Below are 25,780 nucleotides of genomic sequence, written 5' to 3'. Positions count from 1 at the left end.
ACTGCTCACACCCAACCAATCATGGCAGATGGCCCCGCCCCTCCCTGACCCTGGTGCTGCCAAAGGTTTCTTCCTATTAAAAGGGAGTTTTTCCTTCCCACTGTCAGCAAATTGCTTGCTCAAAGTGGAACATATGATTGTTGGGTCTTCTCTGTATTATGATGAAGTGCCTTGAGGCGGCTGTTGTGTGTGAAGAAAAACAAAAACTGAAAGTAATTTTATTTGGAAAAGTTTATTTTCGTCAGTCAGTTCATCCAAATTTCAATGTTTGGCCTACCAACAACAATATCAACAATATCTATGACAGCTAAGCCCCAGCGACCCTGAAAAGGATAAGCGAAGCGAATGGATGGATGGATGGATGGAACCTAAATACAACAGAGTGATTGGAACAGTCAGCTGAATCAAAGATACATGTGACAACTGTGTGAGCACCCACACCAACATTGTGACACAGTTCAACTCCATCTGTCCCAGTTCACACAAGTCACATGTCAAAGGGAACGGATCATGTTTTATTCCAGCTCCACAAGCAGGTCTCCTTCCCCCACAGTCTCCCCTGGCTTACAGTGGACACTTTTAACCTGTAAGGACACACATGTAGTTAAGCACAGACTTTAAATAGTCCATTTACAGTTTTAGAAACACACCACTTAAAATCTACGCTCTGGATTGCGGGTGTCAAACTCCAGTCTCTCAGGGCTGATGTCTGTCTAGACTATAGAACCTGAATGCTGCAGCTCATGAGTGCAATAAATGTACTTTTAGAAGTACATTTATTGCACTCATGCATTTGCATTTCTTTTTAGAACACATTTACATATATGTATACATACGTGTGTGTGTGTGTGTGTGTGTGTGTGTGTGTGTGTGTGTGTGTGTGTGTGTGTGTGTGTGTGTGTGTGTGTGTGTGTGTGTGTGTGTGTGTGTGTGTGTGTGTGTGTGTGTGTGTGTGTGTGTGTGTGTGTGTAAGTAAAAGTAAAACCAAGAAACAGAAAAGTAGGGTTAGGGGTTGCCTCCTCAGCATGCAGTCAGGTCACTGTACAGTCTTGGTAATCACCTATTAATTTTATTTAGGTGTGTTGGAGCAGGGACTCATTTAAAAGTTTGAAGAAACCAGCCCTCGGGGACTGGAGTTTGACCCCCCTGACCTAGATAATACTACTGAAATCTGGTTATGGGAGTAACTGTCACATCTCCTGTTACCTTTGCTTGCTTGACAGCAGTCAAACTGTTCTGCATCTTCATGGCTTCAATTACACAAATCTCCTGACCTTCTGCAACCTAAAAAACCCCAAAGCAGAGTGTGTAAAAACACTGGCTTAACTGTAAATTTAAATGTTTAAAAAGGGATACGATGACTAAAAGCTGTTCCTGCTGCCTTCCGTGCACCATTTGTCACATATTCAAGAGATTTATTTGAAGCTCAGGCTGCCATCTACAAGGAGCGACAGCGAGGGCTGTTGTACAAACAGAGACTAGCAGCACGTAGACTTCTTGTGACAAACTGATGGCATTTTGTTAACTGCAAAAATAATGGTTTTAATTTCTTTTCACTGATAGGCCCAATCTCCTGGCTCTGCTCCCAGTGCTGACTGGACCTGGTCTTACAGTGTTTTTCTACTTTACCTGAGCAGTCAAAGCTCTTTATACAACATGCCTCATTCACCCATTCATACACAGGGTGCTCAACCTCATTTAAGCATGTACGCTGGTAGTGAAAGGTGGGCAGCATCGTCAGTTTAATCCATCTGAGGAATATGAATAATGTTAACATGGACAACTATGAGAACCTGACAGAGTAATGTGAGTGAACCGAAGATAAAAACATGGATTAAACAGATAAAACAGTCTATTTTTGGAGTAAAACTGAGTTCGGTGTGATTGCAGTGGGAGAAAAAAAAAGTGGTACATTTAAAATAATGCCCAACAACATTCAATGACTCTAATCTATGAATATATAAGAACATGAAATATCAAAATGTATTCACAGTCTGTAGCATGCATTCAAAAACTCAGCAACTTCTATGATTAAGAATTAAAATGATGTTGAATCTTAATCATTTCAGCACATCTCCACATTCTTACCAGCAACATGTCAACTACAACAGGCGTTTTCCCCATTATGAACTAGGCCATATGTAACTGTAACAGTTGTAACAACTGTTCATTGATGAGTATTTTGTGTTTAAACCTTCATTAAACAGCATTTAAATGTTGTAAATGTCTACATGGAATGCATTACCGTATCTCCAGGTTTGACAGATACAGCCACAACTGTTCCCGGCATCGGCGAACGCAGGATGCTGCTCGTGTCCTCTGAAACTTTTTCTGGCATGTAGGAGTTCAACTCTGCAGCCAGCTTGGACAGAACTCGAACCTTAAACTATATATATTTACAAGAAAAACAAAAAAGAAGCGTTGTATGGGGGGGAACAGTGTTTGGCACGGCAATATATCAATAACATGGACAGTTCTTCTGATCTAACACACACAAAAAAAACATGGAACCATCTCTTTTTACAGGTTTTGCTGCCACACTGGGAGCTAGATAAACATAACGTATATACACACTGAACAGTCAAGCAGTTTAGACATTTTACCAAACTGTTGTAATCTGCACTGTACAAATAATACATTTAAATAGTTTAAACAGTGCAGATTTATCGATAATGCACACATTGATGCATTATGAGCAACCTGGGGTCCAGCTTAGGTACTTGGAAACCAGCGGCGGCTAGTACTGGACACTGATGATCCGATTCATGGCAGACGCTCCTCAGCCATCCCAAAACTAAGCAAAATAGTCTGAGGAAATGAGCTTTTCCACAGCCTGTGGCCTGCTGCAGGCGACAGACTCCAAGATGAAGCTATTACCAAGCTCAGATTTCTTTTTACTGATCAATTAGAGGGTATAGTTTAAACTGGAATACAGTAAAAGGATTTTATTATATTAACTTGTATAGACCAAGTCAAGCTAATGATGGGTTAGGGTTTAGTAGTTCAGGCATTTTTTTCTTCTAAGATGAATTATTTTAATTCATTATTATCAGGTTGCCTGAAAAACTCTGAGAATGTATTCGACTGGGTCCCATAAGGTATCCTGTGGGGGATGCTGAAGGCTTTTCTCAAAGTCCACACGATCCAGTTTTCCATGACCAGGATGAAAACTGCATCGTTCCTCCTGAATCCAGGTTCGACTAACAGATGGATTCCTCCGGTCGCCTGGCACAGACTTTCTTTAGGAGGCTGAGGAGTGTGATCCCCTTTACTTAAACTGAGGGCCAGGCCAATAACACTCATTCAACCTGACAGTTCCCTTCACCTTCTGACTCGGGGATTACCACCATGACAGGTATCGAGACAACCTTGTGGCAGCTTCAGCAATGGAGGTGTGGACCACGGTCACTTAATAATAATAATAATAATAATAATAATAATAATAATAATAATAATAATAATAATAATAAAAATAACAACAACAACAACAACAACAACAACAACAACAATAATGTATACTTCATTGATCCCCGTGGGGAAACTCCTCTCTGCATTTAACCCATTCACTAAGTGAACCAGTAGGCAGCCATTGGGCACCCAGGGAGCAGTGTGTAGGGACCAAGGTTATTATCGTTAACTAAAACTAACGAAATAACGAAAACTAGAAGTGAAAAAACATTTTCGTTAACGGAAATAAAAATAAAAACGAAAAAAGGAAAACTAACTAAAACTGTAATGAGTGTTCACAAAACTAACTAAAATTAACTGAATTTATAGCAAAAATGCGTTTAGTTTTCGTTGATGTGTGCGTGTCATCAAGGGTAAAACAGAAGTTTAGTTTCCAGGTTTTTTTCTTGCTGTGTCTCATTATGCCAGCAGGTGGCAGTACGTTAGTCGAGTCGTCTGTGTCGCTGCTCCGTCCACGCGCAGAATCATGTCAGGAAAAGTCTGGAGAAAGCCCCAGCTTCCAATTTGGGATTTCTTTGAATATGACTGTGTTTTGGATAAAGCAAGTGTGTTGTAGTGGAACGAGACAAATTATGAGGGACATTTCTAAAGGGAAAAAAAATCCCACAAACCTTAAAGTGCACTTGAAAAGCTCACACAAGAAGGCTAACCTAGCTTACCTGGAGAAGGTAAGGGAGCACGCCCAACCCTCATCCCCAGAAAACAGAAGCTAACCCCAGGCAAGGCAGCGTGATGCATCCCGAGACAACAGGACTGGGATATCTACATAACTGTGTGAGTCAATTGCCTTCAAAAGTTTATCAATTCACTTGAACCAAAATTACGAACACCGGTGCTGCAAGAGTTAATAGTCTCATTGGGGCCAAGATATACATTTTATAGTTGCCTGGTATCAACGGTTGTTCATCTGCCTTTATTTATTTATTTATTTATTTATTTATTTATTTATTTATTTAAAGAACCCATAGGTGGGAATGTGAGTTGTCTGTCTCTGCGTGTTAGCCCTGTGACAGACAGGCGACCTGTCCAGAGTGCAGGGTATGGTAGCAGGAATAGCAACATACCCAAGGATAAGCAGAAGAGCATGACTGATATGATGAAACTGGGATTTTGTTACACTTTATTGCAAACACAACTAAAACTATAACTGAAACTAATCAAAACTAAACTCAAACTAAGGATTTTCAAAAAAATAAAAACTAAACTAAACTAGCAAACAATTGGTAAAAACTAATTAAAACTAATATAAAATTGAAAATCTGAAGTCAAAACTAAATAAAAATAAAAACTAATGAAAATTGCAAAACTATTAAAACCCTGGTAGGGACGGTACCTTGCTCAGGGGTACCTCAGGCTAGTCGTTCAGTGGAATCGAACCCCCGACCCTCCAATCATGGGCCTATCACTCTACCCTACTGAGCTATCCCTGCCTTGGAATCAATGTCCCCAGCCGACTCTGAATGCAATCAAAACTCTTTAACCGGTGGGAATAGAAGAGTTTGAGACTGGAGCCACTGCCAGATGTTCCCAGCACACCCTCACAATACCTCTGCATACACCAGGTTTCTCCAGCATCTTCCCCCTTCACCTGACCAAACTTTACACCCTGTGGTGATCAGTTAGCTTTCAGACACTAGCCTACATTTTGATTTGTATATAATTTTGAAAGAGTCAGTCCTACCAATGTGCCCAGGTACTGTAGGACAATCACTCCAGCAGCATCTCTGGAAAGGCACTAAAACAAAAGAAGAAGAAAAAGAGTTCATTGCTCCCAACAGCCATACAATAACTCCCTTAGCCTTTTCTGGTGCCTCCTGCTTCTTCATTGGGTCAGGCAGGATTGAGGCATGAAGTAACTGAATGCATTGATAAAAGCTGCACCACATGGACAGACACTGCTCTTCTCTACCATCATCCAAGGGAATATCTTCAGGTAGAAGGACGTTGCATGCTTTCAGTAGAATTTTTGAAGAAAACAGAGAACTATCAAGCCACTCTTTTGGTTTCACCATTTTGCCACCATATCACCATGGCTCCAATCAGTTTCATTGAGGTCTTTTTACCAACACGTAGCTGTGTGTTACCTGTAGCATTCTCTGTGTGCCATTGATTGTGAGTGGCAGCAATGGGGAGGCCAGATTCAAAGCTCCCCAAACTTCCACCTTCGCTCCATCCATCTCCACCTGCAGACACCGTTAATACAGTTTAACTGGAGAGCCACTCTTTTACATCAAACAATGCTCACTCTATTGTTTTACTATCTGAATGAATCGGGACTCCTGATGATCACCAATAGCTTTCCAATCAAGACAAATTCTGGCTTGAATTCCTATTAACTAATCTTTAAATTCATATAAAATTTAATCTGCAGTCAAATACACTCACCTGCCATTTTATTAGATACACCTTTTCACCTGCTTGCCACCCCATGGCTGAGTTTCTATCTAAAAGGTCAAGTAACTGAATTTAAAGTAGTGATTATTTTCTACACTGCTGTGTAAATGGTAAACATGCTGCTTCTTATTTAGCTCTTTTCTACTCTTTGTAACTTGCTTCATTCATTACTCCCATTTGCAAAAGCACTTTTTTCTATGCTCTGTTTCTGTCTCCCAACACAGTGTAGGTAAACTTTGCTCCCACAGAGGTCAGGTATCATGTTACCAGTATTACTTCCTCACTGCATACTGGACACTCTGGCTCCTCTGAAAAAGAGCAGAAGTTTGACTCCTTGGTATAATTTTAAAATGTGCATTAAAAGCAGATAACTTGTAAGGTGGAGTGGAAAGCCAGGAAAAATAGTTTTTTAAATCTAGATGAACAAACAAACCCAACCCTAAAACTAGGACATCTCACCTCATCACTAAGAGAATAACCCCAGCGCTGTAGCCAAGCTGAGTTAGAGGTCTGCTAAGCTGAGGACTTTAACTAGCGATAAAATGCAATCAGACCCACTGTGGAACCAATTCCCAGTGTGGACTGATGAGACTGACGCCATCTCTAGTCTTGATATTAGGCTTAAAACGTTCCTTTTTCATAAAGCCTATTTAGGAGTCACCATGGATCAGGGTCATGTGATCCAGCTCTCAGTGATGCTGCTGTGGGCTCAGACTGGAGGACTTCCCTCCCCAGGTATATATAGACCGCTGCTGCGTGTGATTAAATTGTACCCATCAGTTCCCCTCTCACCCAACCAGTCACAGCAGATGGCAGCTCCAGTCTGAGCTTTTGGTACATATTTGTACGTAAAAAGGCTACACAACACATCATTATTCTTCACAAACAAGAGTCAACAAGTTAGTAAAATTATAAAGGAACAGAAAACAGAAAGCTTATAACATTATATCATCTAGACAGGTATCACCTGACTTCTTACAGAAGGTTACATCAGGAACAGGAACAGGCCAGTCCTGCTGGTATAAAGCTGATCCTCTGTTTAACACGTCTGTGTTTGCTCACAATTCAGTTCAATTCAGTTTTATTTACACAGCGCCAAATCACAACAACAGTCGCCTCAAGGTGCTTTATATTGTAAGGTCGACCCCACAATAATACATACAGAGAAAAACCCAACAATCATATGACCCCCTATGAGCAAGCACTCAAGGAGGAAGGAAAAACTCCCTTTTAACAGGAAGAAACCTCCGGCAGAACCAGGCTCAGGGAGGGGCGGGGCCATCTGCTGCGATGGCCGTATTCATTACTTACATTTATCCTTTTCTCAGCTTTCCAGTACAGCAAGAATGAACGAGAGCAGATGTGCTTTTAATACTCACAGTATAAACAGTTCCTGATTTGCTGATTTCCACATCCTGGCGTTCCTCGCCCAGTTCCACACACAGCTCCCAGTGGCTGCATTCCACAGGAGTGGAGGCCACCCTGAAAAGAACAAACTGCTTCTGTAACCTCATCGTCATCGCTGCTCCTGAGTTCAGCTAACGCAGTGATCCCATAACTGACAGATGGGACACAGAATAATGGTTTGGATCTATAGTTGTCAGACATGCTAAAAAAGAAACTGACAAGTTAATTTCAATAATAATGCCCTTTATTAAAATATAAGAACTTTAACTTAAATGTTTTAAGACAACAAAATATCATGCAGTGTATGAAGATCTGCTGGCGTGTATGAAAGAGATGTTGTGGATTGTAGTTTAAAAGTACTGTGAGTGCTCAGTAACAGCTATATACATACCAGTCCACTCAGGCTGAACATTAATTAGACTTGCACTGAAAAATTGGAAGGTACCGTGATTGATTGCACTTTGATTTAGGATACAATTCCAGCCCTGTTATTTTCTCCCGAGAATCCCATCGCGTAGCACCAAACAACAAGTACTGGAGTATTCACCTCTGGGTACCAAGGACCTTTGCTGAACGGAGCTCAGCAGTGATGTAGAGCACTGCTGCTGATGCCAACAGCTCCCTTTTTGCATCTGCCTCTAGCTGATGGCCCTTAAAGCCATCAGGGTAAACCTCTGGGAGGAAGTTGGTGCTGATGTGACCAGAGACAAAGCGAGGATGAGTGATGATTTCTCGCAGGAGAGGAATGTTGTGGGTCACACCTGGAAAGAAAACGATCCAACTTTAGAGAAATAAAACCCAACAAATGTTGTTTTAGTGACACACTACGAACATGTACTCTACCTCTGATCACATAGTTATCCAGAGCGTCCTCCATCCTACCAAGAGCTTCAGCTCGTGTAGCTCCGTAGGTAATCAGCTACAAATTGATATCAGAGAATTTAATATGTTATTATTTAAACAGTCAAGTCATCAGGAGCTGCTGTGAATCATTACTAGAGAAACAGAACATCCCATAACTGAGAATGTCATGTATGCAGCACTTACACTCTCACAGAGCACACAGGTGAAATTTCTATCCTCCTTTTCTTTTTAAACACATGCATTGATTTAATAAGGAAGTGGTGCTACTTAGTCCATTTTGAGTTTAATTCCTGAATACGTGATGAATGTTGGTATAATCGTGTCGTATATTAAGTGATGAGCACAATTCCTGTTCAAGAGTAAATTGACTGAGTACTGAGAGTAGAAAAGAGCTGAATAAGAATCTTTATACAAGCACTTTCTCTTTTTAAACTACATCACTTTCTATCAAACGTTCACACTCACAGACTCCGATGAACGTGTCAAGAGCAACTTGGGGTTCAGTATCTTGACCGAGGATACTTTGCCTGGAGCAGGGATTGAAGCACCAAGCTTCCGATTAGTGGATGACCTGCTCTACCTCCTGAGCTACAAACACCCCGTCTTACCCACTGTGTCCTCAGCTGTACACTAGATTCAACGAGGTGCTGGAAACAAGCCTCAGATTTTGGTCCACACATACACAACAGCATCATACAAGCTCCATCATGTGAGTCTCCCATTTCACCACATCTGCTGGGCTGAGACCTGATGAGCGTGGAGGCAGACTGAGTGCAGTGAGCTCATCTTCATATTCAAGACACCAGCCTGTGTGTGTGTGTGTGTGTGTGTGTGTGTGTGTGTGTGTGTGTGTGTGTGTGTGTGTGTGTGTGTGTGTGTGTGTGTGTGTGTGTGTGTGTGTGTGTGTGTGTGTGTGTGTGTGTGGTTTGTGGGTGTGTGGATGGCTTGTTGGGCCGGAAAAGCTCTTCTTGAGTCTCTCTGTCCTTGCCCGGATGATGCGGAACCTTCTACCAGATTGTAGAAGTTGGAACAGTTTGTTGCCATGGACATTGTCAGCAATAAGACTCAGGTTGGCGTGGTGTTTAAATGGTGCTCAGGTGGTGCTAAGAGGCCCAAAGACTCCCAATAAAATATCCCCCCAGCCTTAAACAAGCAGCAGCCTGAGCCATTGGTCCAGCACACACAGACCAGGGAACATGTTTCAGCTTTGTGCAGCTTTGGTGAGGCTGTGCACACTGTAGCCTTAAGTTTTCCTGTTCTTAGCTGACAGACACGGCAGGTCATCTGCTGCTGTATCTAATTCAAGGTTCAACATGTTGTGCATTCAGAGATGCTCCTCTACAAACCTTGGTTGCAGTAAGTGACTGACGTCTGTTGCCTTCCTATGAGCTGAAAGCTGTCTGACCTCTGGCATCATGATATCGTGACTCTTACTGAAGGCCTGACTGAGTGCTGTTAATGTGCACGACTGACATCGCTCAACTTTTTAATTTTTATCATTGTATTTATCTTTTTTGGCCAAGATTAAATGTAGAAAACAAACAAACTTGGGTGAAGAAGTGACAGAAGAGGACTTGGCCCACTTAAGATCAAAGTGGGCTGTATGTGGCCCACGATGTAAAAGGAGTTTGAGACACCCGTCTTATCAACAGTCATCTGTGGAGCACTGAACTGCACCGACCACCTTCAAAGATCTGATGCAAATACACTTTGGAACTGAATGGTTACATTTTCTAGTCTATTTTCTTCCATTTCATATGTTCCTAAAAAAAAAAAAAAAAAAAAAAAAAAAAAAATCATATTGTATGCAATATATCACCGACCTTAGAGATCATGGGATCATAGTAGATGCTGATGTCACTTCCCTCTTGAATGCCGCTGTCTACACGGACCTGGAGGAAAGCAGAGTGAGCAAGGAAACGACGGCAGCAGACTGTGTGTTTACCAAGAAAACTGACTGATCGACTCACTTTGTCAAGGTCGAGTGGCTCCTGGTATTGAGACAGCCGTCCAATGGAAGGAAGACCGAAAGACTTGTAAGGATCCTACCAGAGAAAACAGGATTTTTGTGTGTTTTTCCTTTTATTCGTGTTTCAGTCAGAAATGCTTTTTGTCGGTGGACAATGAGCAACGACAAGTTTGACTGAATGTAAATAAAATAAAACAAAAAAAAAAAAAAAAAAAAAAGATGCTGACTTTGCAGTATTCAGAGTTAAATACAGCCTTTAAATTATTTTTAAATTATTGCACTGCTTTTATTTTCTGCAGTCCCAACTTTTGGAAAATGTTTTTTTTAAACATACTGTTGGGATCATCTTCATATTTCATGTGCAAAGCTGTGTGATTGAAGTTAACGAGTAAGGCTACGTTCACACTGCAGGTCTTAATGCTCAATTCAGATTTTTTGATCAAATCTGATTTTTTTGTCTGCTTGTTCACACTACAAATAAAATGCGACAGCAAACGCGCTCCAGTGTGAACGCTCAAAGCGGCCCGCATGCGCAAAGGAAGATGTCACACAGAACGCGCTCTGTTTACACCCAGAGTATTGTTTAACTGATGGCCCTTAATATAAAGACTTCGGACTTTACGTTTCCCAGTTTTTGCTTTAAGTTATTTTGTTATTTACATAATAATGTAAATAACCTAATAATGATCCTTATTGCTGTTTTAGAGGAGCGGTGCTTCAAAGGATAGTCGCAGATTTCTGTCAGAATCTGCAGAAAATACAGTACAAATAAAATGTTCACGTTGTCTTCCCAACAGTTTCACTGACATCTACACTGGATGGCCAGGAAGCGTTCGCGATGTCTTCTCCGGCGCTGATAATTGGCGTCTGTCTTGTGTCAGTGATGTAAAAGACGGATTTAATGCGACCTGACCGTTCACACAGCAGTCGCTTTCTAAAACATCGGATATGTATCGGATTCAGTACCACATACCAAAGTGACCCAGATCGGATTTGAAAATATCGGATTTGAGCCGTTCACACTGTCAGACCATGATCGGATATGGGTCGCATAGGGGCGAAAAAATCGGATTTGATGCGCTTTCACCTGCAGTGTGAACGTAGCCTAAGGTTCATGTGATCTTTGTTACCATTACGCACACACACACACACACACACACACACACCTCTGCATAGACCCGGCACTCAATGGCCCAGCCATTTATTGGGATATCGTCCTGCGTGTGCTGGAGTTGGTAACCCTTGGCAACCCTGATCATCTGCTCCACCAGATCCAAGCCAGTTATACACTCTGTAATTGGATGCTCCACCTGGAGTAAAAATAAATAAATAGGGGGGGGTTTATTGGGGTTTCTCTGTATTATTGTAGGGTCTTCACCTTACAAATAAAGGGCCTTGAGCAACTGTTTGTCATATATAAATAAAATGTAAGTGAACCTGTAGTCGTGTGTTCATCTCCAGGAAATAGAAGTTCTTCTTAGAATCCACTAGAAACTCCACAGTCCCAGCAGAGGAGTACTGCACAGCTTTGGCTAGCTGGACTGCTTGTTCACCCATTGCCCGTCGTGTGACTGGGTCCAGGAAAGTACTGCATGGACACGAAACAGAAACTCAAACTCGTTTCACTGAAACAAAAACAAATGGCTCAAGTCTTTCACCCACCTTTCATGGCAAATTATTAAAAAGCAAAATTAAAAATCTCTGTGAACTCTGTTTTATTGCTGATTATTTCACAGGTGACTGCTGCTTCGCTCCACCATACAGGCTAAAACAAAACATTTTTTTAAACCATTTCTCTGAATTGTACAGAGTTATGGCAGCTGTGGGAGAGATGAGGAAGGAGATAAAGGACTCCTCCCAGAGTCACAGGCTGACCTATGATTATCCCGTTAAAATCAAAAACCTTTAAAGACTTATGAAAAAAAAAAAGCACATTAGATTTGATTTGAATGATTCTACTTTGCTTTGACACTTCATTTAATGCACAGTTCTGTAACGCTCAGTCATGATTAAAAACAGACTGTGTGTGTGTGTGTGTGTGTGTGTGTGTGTGTGTGTGTGTGTGTGTAAGTAAAACCAAGAAACAGAAAAAAAAGAGGTGAATGAGAATTGCTACACTGCAAAAACTCAAAATCTTACCAAGTATATTTGTTTTATTTATCTCGTTAGACTTAAAATAAGAAACAATCAGCTACAGGGCAACATTTCAGTAAGCTAAAGGAACTTGTTTCACTGACAGATTTTTTTCACTTATTTCAAGCTAAAATATCTTGTATTAAGTGAAAAAAATCTGCCAATTACACAAGTGAAAAATCTCTAGTTTTTCTCTAGTTTCAAGATTCAGTCTTGAAACAAGTTCCTTTAGCTTACTGAAATGTTGCCCTGTAGCTGATTGTTTCTTATTTTAAGTCTAACGAGATAAATAAAACAAATATACTTGGTAAGATTTTGAGTTTTTGCAGTGTAGCAACTGAGTGTAAAGAGAAGCATATTAGGAGGGAAGAGTTTTAAGTAACTAAACCAGACTAATGTGGCAGGAAAGCAACAGATTAGGGAAGTAAGAACTCAGAAGCACATTAAGAAAACACTTAGCAAGCTAAATACACTTAAAAATAAAGAACACACAAAACAAACTATCAAACAGCAAAAATACAACCATGGACTGGACAAAGACCAAAATGGAGGTCAATGAGGACTAAGCATTTTTGTAATTATATAGAACTTAATAGCAGCTCCATGTACAGGGGAACCAGCCCACAGATGCAGCCTCTAAAAAACTTTGGGAGAAAATAAGTGGATGTGAAACCAAAGTACCCTTACAGAAGTTTCAAATAATGTTTTAAAGACATAAAGAATACCATATCACCCTATTAGAGCACTTCGCTCTCACACTGCAGGCCTACTTGTTGCTCCTAGAGTATTTAAAAGTAGAATGGGAGGCAGAGCCTTCAGTTTTCAGGCCCCTCTTCTGTGGAACCAGCTTCCAGTTTGGATTCGGGAGACAGACACTATCTCTACTTTCAAGATTAGAAACTTCAAGCTTTCCTTTTTTTCATGACACATATTATTAGGACTGGATCAGGTGACCCTGAATCATCTCTTAGTCACGTTGCAATAGGCTTCGGCTGCTAAGGGCTATACTGTACTGAGTGTTTCTTCTTCACGCACCTTTTTTCACTCACTATGTGTTTATACACCACACTGCTTTTAATCATCTGCTTTGAAAAAGCAGGTGACCCTGAATCCTCCGTTAGTTATGCTGCAATAGGCCTAGGCTGCTGGGGGCTTTCCCATGATGCACTGGGTGTTTGTTCTGTCTTCCTTCTCTCACCCCAACCGGTCGCAGCAGATGGCCCCGCCCCTCCCTGAGCCTGGTTCTGCCGGAGGTTTCTTCCTGTTAAAAGGGAGTTTTTCCTTCCTCCTTGAGTGCTTGCTCATAGGGGGTCATATGATTGTTGGGTTTTTCTCTGTATGTATTATTGTGGGGTCGACCTTACAATATAAAGCACCTTGAGGCGACTGTTGTTGTGATTTTCTGTATAAATAAAATTGAGTTGAAATTAAACAGAGATAAGAACAGGTACAGCAGGTATAGCAGGCGTGGGAGGATATTCATTTTTATCGAGCCTATTTTGTCACTAAAGGTAGATTCCTGTGAGTGAGTTTTCTTGTCTAATCATTTGAGCCAACGGTTCAATATATAAAACAAAAGCACTCAGACAGCACCCCTGCTGGCTCCTCTTTCCAAGTGGAATCTTTCAGTTAGTGAGCCATTCGTTTTAATCCAGCAGTGAGATTTTTATAAATTGCTTTAATGCACTGAAGGGCCTTTTCATTAAATCCAAATGTTCCTAATGTTACATAGAAAAACTCCTAATTAACTTTGTTGAATACTTTTTCTGCATCTAAACTGATCCAGGCAGCTGATATTTGACTTGCTTGTATTCTCTGTATTACATGTAATGTTCTCCTTATATTGTCTCGTGTTTGTGCCTTACAAACCCTGTTTGATATTATAGAGGTACACATGTTATAATCGACACTCAGTGATTGGTCTATAATTTTGACATATTTCGTATTTGTTTGTTCTTGGTTTGGGAAGTAATGACAGCTTCCTTCCAGCAGGGGAGGACAGTTTCATTATTTAAAATCCAGTTAAATGTGGCATCAAGTATTGGATTTTAAGTTGCTTATTGCTTTTTGAATTCCCTTGGGTGTTATTCCTGATGTGATAATCGCATTCTGTTTTGTACCTTTGGTTGGCAGCTCCAGTGTTTCTAAAAAATCATTTGGTTTAGGTTGAACGTTTCTGTATAGAGTTCCATGCAGTAACCTCTAAAAATGTTCATACCTGTTGTTTTCGTATTCTTCTCGCGAGTAATTTTGCAGCTTTAGGCCCCGAGTCATCAAATATGTGTTCCAAATACCTGGTTTTGGTTTCAGTTTCAATGAGCAGCAGGTCAGTAATATTCTTTCTGGTCCCTGTAATTTTTTTGGGTTTTTAGTATATTGATCGTTTCTTCTTTTGTGGTTTTATTCTGTCCTTTTCAGATCTTCTTGAAGATGTAAATATTCTGTTATTCTCTCTTTTTTAAGATTGCTTGAAATTGGAATTATTTTACCCCATATCACTGCTTTTAATGTGAAATCTTAATGTATTAGCTACTAGTACTGCTACTGCTCTTTTCCTTGACTTGGTATGTGAGCTATAGTCCCTCCCCCAGGAGACGTTTATCTGTGTCCTCTCCTTTCGTTCAGTCATAATTCTAACCATTCTTAACTGAGTTTCTCAGTCTGCTGACATTTAATGACAAGATTTTGATCAAGGTTTTATTTTTATTTCATCTCCATGTTTAACTAATTGACTTTGGTGACTGAGGGGGGGTTGTGTAAAGCGCTTTGAGTGCTTGAGCAGAAAAGCGCCATATAAGAACCAGTTTGTTTACCATTTACTTGCTTTATGTTCCAAAAACGTCTCACTAACCTGGGCGCCTCTTCCACTACCTTCTGGTTCCTCCTCTGGATGGAGCACTCCCTCTCATTGAGCCACAGAGCATTTCCATGTTTATCAGCCAATACCTGAAAGAGGTTTTTAAATCAACACACCATGTGGTTTACACATGTACACATGTCAGTGAACATGCCTGCATGTATTAGAGCATCTGTCACAAAATCCAGAAAATTATTCTTTGAAATCTGAAACTTTATTAAAACTAAAAATGACCAAATTCACACTTATATACTCAAATGTGAGCTGGTACAGTGGACTTTTAGAAAAAATTATGTTTCTCTTCAGGAATCCAAGTAAATCATTCAGCATCTTAGTCAAACAATAATCATGTGTTTTCCTATTTTTTCACGTTTTTGTAAAATTTTGCATAATAACAAATATTATGTTTTAGCATTAAAAATCTGATTTTGATTAAAGAGGTGCAGAAACTGGTGAATTAACCATCAGAGAAAGAAAAATGATTTTGGGAAATACCAAAACTGTTAATTTGGGGCAGCTGTGGCATAAAACCTTTAATGAATTCACTGCATTTCTAAGCACTGTACACTGGGATCCAGTAGTTTCAGCCCACATCAGAACCTGTCACTCAGAGTGGTCGGTCGTGTCATACGAACTTTTCAGGCTGGATTCAGCCAAACTCTGCCTCCCATCTGCAGTCTGAGCAGCGAGGGAGAGTCGTTAGGCTTGGCTTTACTCTGTTCACTGTCTTATTAGTGTGGGCCTACTGCATGTCTGACTGACAGGAGTCAGTGTGACCTTCTGCAGTTGCTGCCCATACTCTTCAAGCTTGTTTGCGTCGTGCATTCTGAGATGGCGTTTGGTGAGAGCTGTTAGGTAACAGTCTCGACACGACTGAACAGACAGTCATGAAGTTTGTTTCTATTTCAGTGAATCTCGAGCTGAGACGAGGAGTTTAAGAATCAAAGAGTGACCTCGGCTCGCATGTATCCATCAATATTAAAGGAGATCAATGCAGTGTTGACATTCGATATACCTGAATCTCTATATGTCTGGGGTTGTCTATGTATTTCTCAATGAGCAGCCTGTCATCTCCAAAGCTGGATGCTGCCTCCTGCGATGAGAACCGGAAACCTTCCCTGTTAACAGCACACCCACAGATCACAGCAGTTTTAAAGAGAGCAAATACAGACTTTCCAGTGTTCTGCAAGTAACAACAGGAAAACAGTTAAGCAAGTAAATAAGCTTCAGTTTAGAGCACAAGGAGCTGAATGAATAGCTTTAGCAATAACAGGTGATGAAGTATTTTGACTAACGACACTTTTGTTGTTCAGACATCTGAAAAACACAGAGGGACAAAACAAAAAGGAAGAGTTGGACTGTTTAATGTGTCATTTACAAAGTTCATATAATATAACCACTTGTTAGGTTATTAAATGAGTGTTTATAGTGTTCTGGAAGAATTTCAGAGTTCACTAATGCCTCTTTTCCACTGGTACCCACTCCACTCTGTTTTGGTTGTTTTCCATTACAGTGGAGTACCATTTGCTCGGGGTCATTATAGCGACGCTGCCAAAACAACAAAAAAACGTAACAATGGAGGACCCTGGCCAAGTAGGTACCAAAAAAATGCCTGGTACCAGGTACTACCAGTGGAAGAGGGCTATGCACTTCTGGCCACTAGTTTAATAGTAATTAGGGGGTGAATCAGTGTTTGGGGCAGTAGTATTGTAGCTGTATTTGTAGCTGCATAAGATCAAAGAGTTTAACTAATGTGAGCTGAAGACGCTGCACGAGCATCTTCCATAAGCTGCAGACGTACGAGCTAATAGCAGTAGCTTTACTCCTTATATTTACAATGTAAGGCTTTACAGTATTACCTGAGGTAGAGTACTCTAAGTCATTACTACATAAGCAATGCCTGTAATAATAAAAAACAATTACTTCTACATTTTGTTTAACACATACTTGAGTGTGTATTTCCTAAAACAGTAGTAGTTGATGGGCTCATGTATACTGAGGATGTGACCAAGTGAAATACCTCGTCTCCTCATCGTTCCAGGCAATCCTCATTCCTTTCCCTCCTCCACCTGCAGAAGCTTTGATCATCACAGGGTAACCTGGCAACAAAACAAAGCTGAAACAACCGCAAATGTGCATTTTTCACAGTCAGGCAACATACTGTAAGTATTTTCAGAAAACTTGACCTTGAGGTCACTGAGATTTAAACAAATCTGAGATTTTTAGTAGATACACGTATGGTTCATTTTCAAACTCGCCTCGTTTTTGAGTTATCGCATTCACAAACTGTGGTGTCCATGTGGTCCACCCACCACAGTAACAGCAAAACCCCAGCAGCCTTTTACGACTGAGGAGTAAAACAGACTCAGATCCTTTATATTCACACACTGTGAGTTCTGCTTTATGATTTCTTCTGTTCCACCTCTTCAGATATTGTAAACCTACACAGGGTTTACATCTTTAGCTTCTGTGTTTAGCACATTGAGTTTCCTACAATGCAATTTTCAACATAATAAATACAATTACCACTGCCATGTGTCATCTTTTTGTAACAGCTCCATGAAGATGTGATGATTGACAGCAATTCAACACAAATAAATACATTAAAAAAAATCTGAAACAGGCGTAAACAGCTTGAGTGGGCCAGGAACAAGTGTGTGGGAGATCACGTCTGCAGTAAACTCACTAAGATTCTTCTTGTCATCACTAATATTAAACTTTTAGCACATAGAAAAACTGATGACTTACCAATCTCCTGTGCAATCTTCACAGCTTCCTCTGCAGTCTGACACAGACGAGGAGTAGAACAAAGTATTTAAGGGCAAATGCACATGAACATATCGATCCACTACTATTAACATATGAGGTTTGTAAAGGCTGTTGACAGCTCTGCAGCTGCACTTATTGCAAGAGGTGCATAACTATTAAAGTGCTGAGCAACAGATCAACAAAGCAAACTTCTAGAAGTCTTCTGAAGAAATAAATGGATTCCTATTTCAACTGAGACAGAGCTCAAAGTCTCAGCTCTGTGTTGTGATATTGTAATTTACTAGGTTGTTTGTCATGATCTGGCTGCTGTAACCAACTTTTTTGGGATAAAGAAATCACATTTCATCTTCACAACAAAGGGAATAATATAATTTTATCATCTGTTTACATCCTGTTCAGAACTTTAAAGCTTAATGTGTGGAATTAAAAATTCAAAGACGAAATCTTTAAATTCCAAAAAATGAGCTTTTGCCAACTTGTTGAATTCCTCTCTCAGTTTGAACGTGAACGTTTATAACACCTCTATGTTATTAGCAATCAGAATGTGCTGCACATATAACACTAAAGTAAATGCAGAGAAGGAGCAGCATTAAGCCAAGCGTTGCAACATTAGATTAGAGTGATGTGCAAGAAGACTTTCTGAAGAAGCTTCACTGATCAAAAGCTATTTTTAGCTGGTTTTCAGAACCTAATGAATTTAAAATGTAACACCATCGTGGTTTTTATTGTTAAAATGCTTAAATGTAACTGCATTGTATTACAACACAGCAAAATAATTTTACATTTTTTTTAACTGACAAGAAAAATATGCCATAAATATTAACATATGAACATTTGTTTTAGATGCAGCAGGAAAAAAAATCCAGTTTAGCCTTAACCTATTAATTAAAAAAAAATAAGTGAAAAATGAAACAAAAACCATGAAAGAGCCGACGAACACAGCCCTCAGATTTGATCTAGCAAACGCCTTCTCGCTTCCATGCATTGCTGTTTTGATGGCCCTACCTTGACAACGCCATCGAATCCTGGGATAGTGTTGACTTTGGCAGCCTTTGCAATTAGCTTGCTTTCAATTTTATCCCCCATTGCCTGGATAGCATGGGTGTCTGGGCCAATGAATGCTACACCTTCTGCTGCCTGGCAACAAGACAAAGTACCATGAGATTTCTAACAGACTTTACACCGAAGAAAGAACAAAGACATGACATCTGACTTATACTGGTCTCATAACATCCAGTCGTTCATAACTTTTCTTCATTTGTCCGTTTTCCCCAGTGTATGAAGACACTGCCAGTCATGTATTTACAGCTAGAGTTAAGTGCAGTAAATGACTTGAAAATCATCGGTGGCGTACAAAGTCAAGCTCAAAGGGTTGCAAACCAATTCATGTTATTTCTTCCAGCATTCTTGAGCCCTTACAAAGCGATAAAACAGAGGAGAGCCAGATGAAACTGAAAGAGACACTGAGACACTTGGATTTGCTTTGGTTGGAGTTTCAGAGCTTCAATTTGTTTCTCAGGCCTGAAAACAGCCTGGAGCCACCTCCTGTCTTAGGAACGGCTCAAATCTGTGCAGTACCACACAATCAGCGAGGTCATTACAATAATCCACTCACAAATGTTTATAAAGGCACATTTTATACACCTGTGGGAATGTCACTGTGTTGAGAGAAAAGTAATTCACTGCATAACTCACCAGTCGTTTTGCAAACTCTTTATTTTCAGACAGAAACCCATAACCAGGATGAACCTTAGGGAGGAGAAAAAAGTCACACTTTCAAATGCAAATACACTTTAAAAGGAGTTTGGAGGAAAACTCCCTTCGTGCACATACAATTGCTTAATCGTACTTATGAATTACAAGCTGTTTGCATCAAAAAGACTCAACAGAATTACTGCATCTGACCTAGAAGCAGACTCTAGCAGGACTGTCAACATGGTGCAAGTCTGAACACATGTTAAAGGCCTGGACACTCAGCCAACCTGGCCATAGGACTCCAATGTAAATAGGTATACATCATGCACTGTCCCCTTTCAGCCACTGAACAGGTGGCTCAGGAGGCAGAGCAGGTCATCTAATAATCAGAAGGTTGGTGGTTCAGACTGCACGAGCAAGACACTGAACCTTAGTTTCTCTCTGACGTGTTCAACAGACTGTGAATGTTAGATAAAAAGCACTTTGATAAACTCACCTACTGTATTTCACTTTTTAAAAAAAATAAAAATACAACACAAACCTGTCCCTTTTATTCTGGAGGCAACTACTTAAAAAAAAATAAAAAATTTAATATATTTATATATCGTGTACAGTACCTCATATTGCAAGAGTCCATGTGGATGTGATTGAATAGGCAACATCAGAGTGAAAGAATGCCGTCCCTCTAACAGACTGATGTCAGCAATGTTGCATATCTAAATAAATACTGGTGGTGGCCAGAGTTACCCCTCTGTTCCTAGCAGATGCACCTGTCGTATGAATTTCTAAATTTTACACCACCTGTCCGTTTTATTTTGGAGGCAACTACTTACATCACCTTGTTCTCAAGGTATTCCATCCACAAGATTTTCAGAAAACTTGACCTCTGACCTCTAACCTTGAGGATGCGGTCACTGAGATTCAAACTCGTATAAGATTGTCAGTAGATGCACCTGTGGCATCAGTTTGAAACTCCGATGTCGCCTGGTTCTCGGGTTATCGCTTTCACAGACTGGGCTAAATACACAAAATGAATATGCACTTACAGCTTGTGCTCCAGTCACTCTGATGGCATCCATGATGGCATCCATGTTCAAGTAGCTTTTACTGGTGGGGGCGGAGCCAACACAGACCGCCTCATCAGCCATCTTTACATGAACCTAGATCCATACAGAGCAGAACATTAACATCCACAGCAGAAGGTAAACCGAGGCTCACTCTGTGGCTAAAAACCCAACGACATTTTTCACTGCATTAGCACAGTAATCTACTCATCTGCCCATTTTTGATTAAGTGTTTTATTCCAATTGATGTGCTTTAAAGTCACTAAAATGATAAAACAAAAAAAGTGAAAAATGAATGCAAAGTTCATATAGAACCTAGGCACACATTCTGGGCTCGCTTTCACATCACACTTGTAACAAAGGTGCAGAGAATCATTTGTTTGAAGCAGCTGAGGCCTCGGTGGCTCTTTGCACTCTGTTTTTTGGGGTGATCTGAAAAGATCTGAGCTCACGCTTTCCTGAAGTGCCACTCTGTTTTATTTGGTTTTAAGTGCACTTTTTGTATAACGTGCACACGGTGTTGCTCCATGGCATTAAGAGAACATGCTCTACCAACGTGCCACAAACAAAGCACTGACAAACATTTAAAGCTCTCCTGCTGCTCACAAAGGATCTTTTTGACCCAAATGTTGATTATCATTCAAATACAGTTTACAGTGAATGGTAAATGGCCTGTATTTATATAGCGCTTTTCTGGTCCCTAAGGACCCCAAAGCGCTTTACATATCCAGTCATTCACCCATTCACGCACACATTCACACACTGGTGATGGCAAGCTACGTTGTAGCCACAGCCACCCTGGGGCGCACTGACAGAGGCGAGGCTGCCGGACACTGGCGCCACCGGGCCCTCTGACCACCATCAGTAGGCAACGGGTGAAGTGTCTTGCCCAAGGACACAACGACCGAGACTGTCCGAGCCGGGGCTCGAACCGGTAACCTTCCGATTACAAGGCGAACTCCCAACTCATGAGCCACGATCGCCCGACATCATGGCTCATACAGTGAACACCAAAAAGGTGATAAAACTTTAAGGTGGTAGTATACATGGTGTCAGCACTCAAAAATAAGGTTTTTTTAATCATTAGTCAGGTATGAATAACATTAGTTATTATACCTGACTGTAACACAGTCAGTGCAGAAGCATCAGCTGATTTATCACTGCTCAGGTATCTAATCCAACACTGAAGTGTTAACTTTGTGACAAACAATGTAATAAAACCAGTCGTCTTTAGCATAAAGATGCATTAACTATGAACTTTCAGGATAAAGTATTTAAGTTAACCTGAGCTTGAATTTACGTTTAACCTTCGACTACTGAACCACACTCAGATCACACTGAGTTTGAAATTCAAATGAAACCCTTAAACACAGAGACAAGTCCTCAGTTTAGGTTATTTCTAACATCCGAGTTCCCTCGCTGCCTGGAAATGCACAGGTAGTGACTCACAGCGCTGGAGTCTACATCACTGTGAACAGCCACAGTCTGGATGCCCATCTTCTTGCATGTCTTGATCACCTGATTGAAAACAAGGAAAATAGTGATGCTTCACTCCACAGTCGAACATATTAGCAGGCACAGCCAATTGCACCAATCAGCTGCAGCATTAAAAGCTCTGCGATATGAATAATATATAGATGAAATAATCATCTGTATTGGAAATCATGGATCCCGGATGTTTACCCCCACAGCCCCCGCGCTGCTACATAATATTAGGCAGCTGGTGGCTGAAAGGTTGACCCACTGATGCAGAAATTAGCAGGAGATGAAGAATGTAGGCAGAGCACCTTTCACAGCTGTGAGCTGCAGCTGCTCTCTGCTTTAGTTTTAAGATGAAGTTTGACACGTCCACGCATGAAACATATTCATCGTGACCATAACTTAACATCAATCACACACTAAAAATGTATTTACAGCTGTGTGAATGCTGTTTTTGGCAGTTGGTTAGGTCAGGGGTACTGACCTGTTATTGTCAAGGATCACTTTTGCTACCTGTGGTCCCATACGAGCACAATTACTGTCACATTTAAAGAATTCTGGCAACAACTTGATGTGAAAGTCGATACATATCAGTGGCATTTATCCGTAAAGTCAAAGTGGAATTTCCTCTTAGTCCCCCCATAACAGCCAGCTGTTAACTGTACATATCGTGTGAGTCAATAAGAGTTACCCTGCAAGCAATCTCTCCTCTGTTTGCAATGAGGATCTTATCAAAGGTCTGCGAGGGAAGAAGACAAACAGCAACGTTTCATTACGACAGACTTTTTACTCAACTTTGTACTGAATGTAAAACACAGATTTTCTTAATCAGCATTTTTGAAAATATGAACGAATACATAAATGAAATAAGCAGAGGAGAGCCATGCATTACCTTTTCACTGGGAATAGATATGGTGGAATACTGAGCTTCTCTCTGCACAGCACAGCATCTGGACTGGAGAGGGGAATACTGCAGAGCACACAGCACAACTTTACTGTTAGTACACACACACAGACACACACACAGACAGCTAGGCCCACTGAGTCAATCTGACCTCATTACTGATTCTCAGAAACAAGTAAATATGCAAATATGCTACAAAAAGCCTCTCATTTAAGTTTAAGTAAAGTTGGATATTTTCCTTTGAAATTTTGCTTGAAGACTTTCAGACGTTTTTGAGCAAAGCATTCTTCTTTATTTTTATTCACAGTTTTGAGCCAGTAGTGCAGTGTGCTTGTGGCTGAAGTCCGACACAGGTGAACAAGAAAAGACTCCACTAACTGCACCTATTCATGCTCGCCAGGTTTGACAATAACGTGGTTTATGGTTGAGCTCGATCGCCATCTGCTGGACTGTCTGTCTGCCTGCAGTCAGTGTGTAACCAAGCAGCTGCTGAGGAGAGAGCAGTGAGTGCTGGGAACAGTGAAGTGTCACTGGCTGCGCTTTTCCTGCTTTATTTGTTGTTTCTCTGAAGCTTTTGTCCGTGTTCCCGTTGTATCGCTCCCCGCTGCGACGATTCATCGAGTAATTCGAACGAATCGATTATGAAAAATTCTCGACACATATTCTTTGCTTCGATTGTTCGTTTAACGCACGGCTCTGTAGCAGATGTGTTTAAATATCAGCGTTTCGCCGACATTTTCATCTGAAAACAAACCTGCAATAGAAACGTATGTAGGAGGTGAATGAATGAGAGGCCCCAGCTTTAACATAAACACTGCAGAGCAACAGCAGCAGTGATGACGACACCGGCACAGTTTAACGTGGAGCCAGTCTGTCTGTCCACACACCGTGACGTGCTGAGCGTGAAAGAAACAGCAGCGCTGTTCCTGGAATCACCATTAAAACCTTTACTGGGAAAAGTTGTTGGGAGGTCTTCATCAAAGCACCTGATCAACTTTCAGCTACAAAGCAGGAGAGTGTCTGACACAGCACAACATCTGGATTAAAACATGCAGATGAACCGCTAACTTGGTCTGACTCCATGTTTAAGTTATACAGCTGGCTGAAGGCTGACAGGTGTCTTGATACGGTAGGTACCCCTGCATCGGGAGCGCGCACCGGGTAGGGAGAGCAGTGGGAGCTACCACCGACCTTCAATCAGTAGATGACCTGCTCTACCTCCTGAGCTACAGCCCCAAATGCATCATATGGCTTCAGCTTCTAACTATTTGTTCGCAGCTTGTCGCCTGGTTTCCGTCTGCCTGTGTTTGAGGTGCCGGCGTCTCGGTGTACCGGTTGCACAAACACGGGATGTTTGGTGTGCAGGGTCACAGCAGCTGACTCGGTGCAGACAGCGGGGGGAGAGGGCAGCACACAGTCGCGGGAATGTCCGTGACATGGAAGCGTGCAGCAACAGGCCACGCAGTCACCCGCAAGCCTTCGTGTCTACTCTGCTGCACAAGATACGCGACACAGCAGTACCAACATGTCAAGTTTCAGCGCAAAATACTTTGAAACCTCTAACAGTGTGGTACGACTCCTCCACGCAATGGAAACTCCAGGTTTGTTTCCAGCGGCTGTTCCGTCACAGACACTGAGGACTGTGCGTCAGCTGTTTGTGGAGGTCCTCTGAGTGAAAGCACAGACCCTCGCGGTCAGCTCACCTTTACAGCGAACAGAAGCCTCTTTAACGTCGAAGGAACACTGTGCGCCGCCATGTTGCCGATCATCCACAACGTCATGACGTAGCGTGCAGAGCGCACAGTCGCAGGAGGCCAGTGTGGTGCCAAAAAGTCATTTCCGGTATTTAAGTAGTAAATACTGAATGATGTCAAGCCAGAAAGAACATTTCATGAGGTAGAAGTGCCAGTCAGTTTATAGTAAAGACATTTAATATATCCTTTATGAACTCATGATGATTGACATTAAAAATGTCGAGAGCGGCCAGGCCAACAGGGCAGCAGCGATTGCAACAAATATAACAGTTCTATAAGATAGATATTTAACGTGACCAAAATGCGCACAGAATATGTACAATAACACAGACTATTTGTGAATATACACCAAAGAACGCAATTGTGTTTTTCAGGTAGATTTGGATAACTTTCTTCTCTTAAGAAATCAAATTTTAAAACTCCTTTTTGTATTTACTCAGCTTATCTTTGTCCAACATTAAAGTTTAGTTGATGACTGGAAACATGTAAGCAATGTGCTTGCAGATATGCAAAAAAGCTAAGAAATGAGGAAGGGGGCACAGCACTGCACATGCCCAGTGCAGGAGTCGTGATTCAAACCTTCCAGAGCCGCAGTCAGCCCTCGGATGAGCCTAATAACTTACACATGCTGAATTCTTTCACGGTTGGAGAGCCTCCTGGGTGTAATCCAGGTGCAGAAATGTTTGCTTTTCACAAGACTCCAAGAGCACCACTCACCAGAGCTTTGAAGATAGCACACGTGAACCCAAAAGTAAGTTAAAGTGCTTGGAACAAAATTTTCATTGGTGTATAAACATGACTAAACACGCCTACTGAAAATGCCGTCCCTTTGTTAGCCATTAGGTTATATTTCTGAGGGCCTCAGGGTGCTATCCTAGCTGATATTAACACATCACGTCGGTTGCAGACACACTCACACCCGGACACTTCATTAATTACATCCTTTAGCCTTTGAAGGAAAAGGGAGTCACACAGTTGCTGCAAATTTCTTGGCTGAATTCCCCATTTCAACCACATCCCAAC

The 25,780-nt window shown here is 41.2% G+C and overlaps 1 protein-coding gene across 1 annotated transcript; it reads right to left on the bottom strand.

Moving 5' to 3' along the window:
• Nucleotides 1-318: 318 nt before the first annotated feature.
• Nucleotides 319-24,816, bottom strand: pcca (propionyl-CoA carboxylase subunit alpha). The gene is made up of 23 exons (XM_039621787.1): nt 24,707-24,816; nt 22,992-23,069; nt 22,791-22,838; nt 22,070-22,138; nt 20,603-20,716; nt 19,557-19,610; nt 18,867-18,998; nt 17,841-17,877; nt 17,113-17,191; nt 16,108-16,210; nt 15,087-15,181; nt 11,540-11,690; nt 11,269-11,412; nt 10,104-10,178; nt 9,957-10,025; nt 8,113-8,188; nt 7,817-8,030; nt 7,242-7,344; nt 5,553-5,651; nt 5,150-5,203; nt 2,246-2,386; nt 1,207-1,284; nt 319-584 (listed from the first exon to the last, which is right to left on the bottom strand). The coding sequence occupies exons 1-23, from the start codon at nt 24,782-24,784 to the stop codon at nt 516-518; spliced, it is 2,160 nt and encodes a 719-aa protein (XP_039477721.1). The 5' UTR covers nt 24,785-24,816; the 3' UTR covers nt 319-515.
• Nucleotides 24,817-25,780: the final 964 nt, after the last annotated feature.

Source organism: Oreochromis aureus, linkage group 13 (assembly GCF_013358895.1).
Source record: "Oreochromis aureus strain Israel breed Guangdong linkage group 13, ZZ_aureus, whole genome shotgun sequence".
Classification (NCBI taxonomy): domain Eukaryota; kingdom Metazoa; phylum Chordata; class Actinopteri; order Cichliformes; family Cichlidae; genus Oreochromis; species Oreochromis aureus.
Note: the sequence above shows the minus strand (reverse complement) of the source record. Positions and strands in the feature narration are given on the sequence as shown.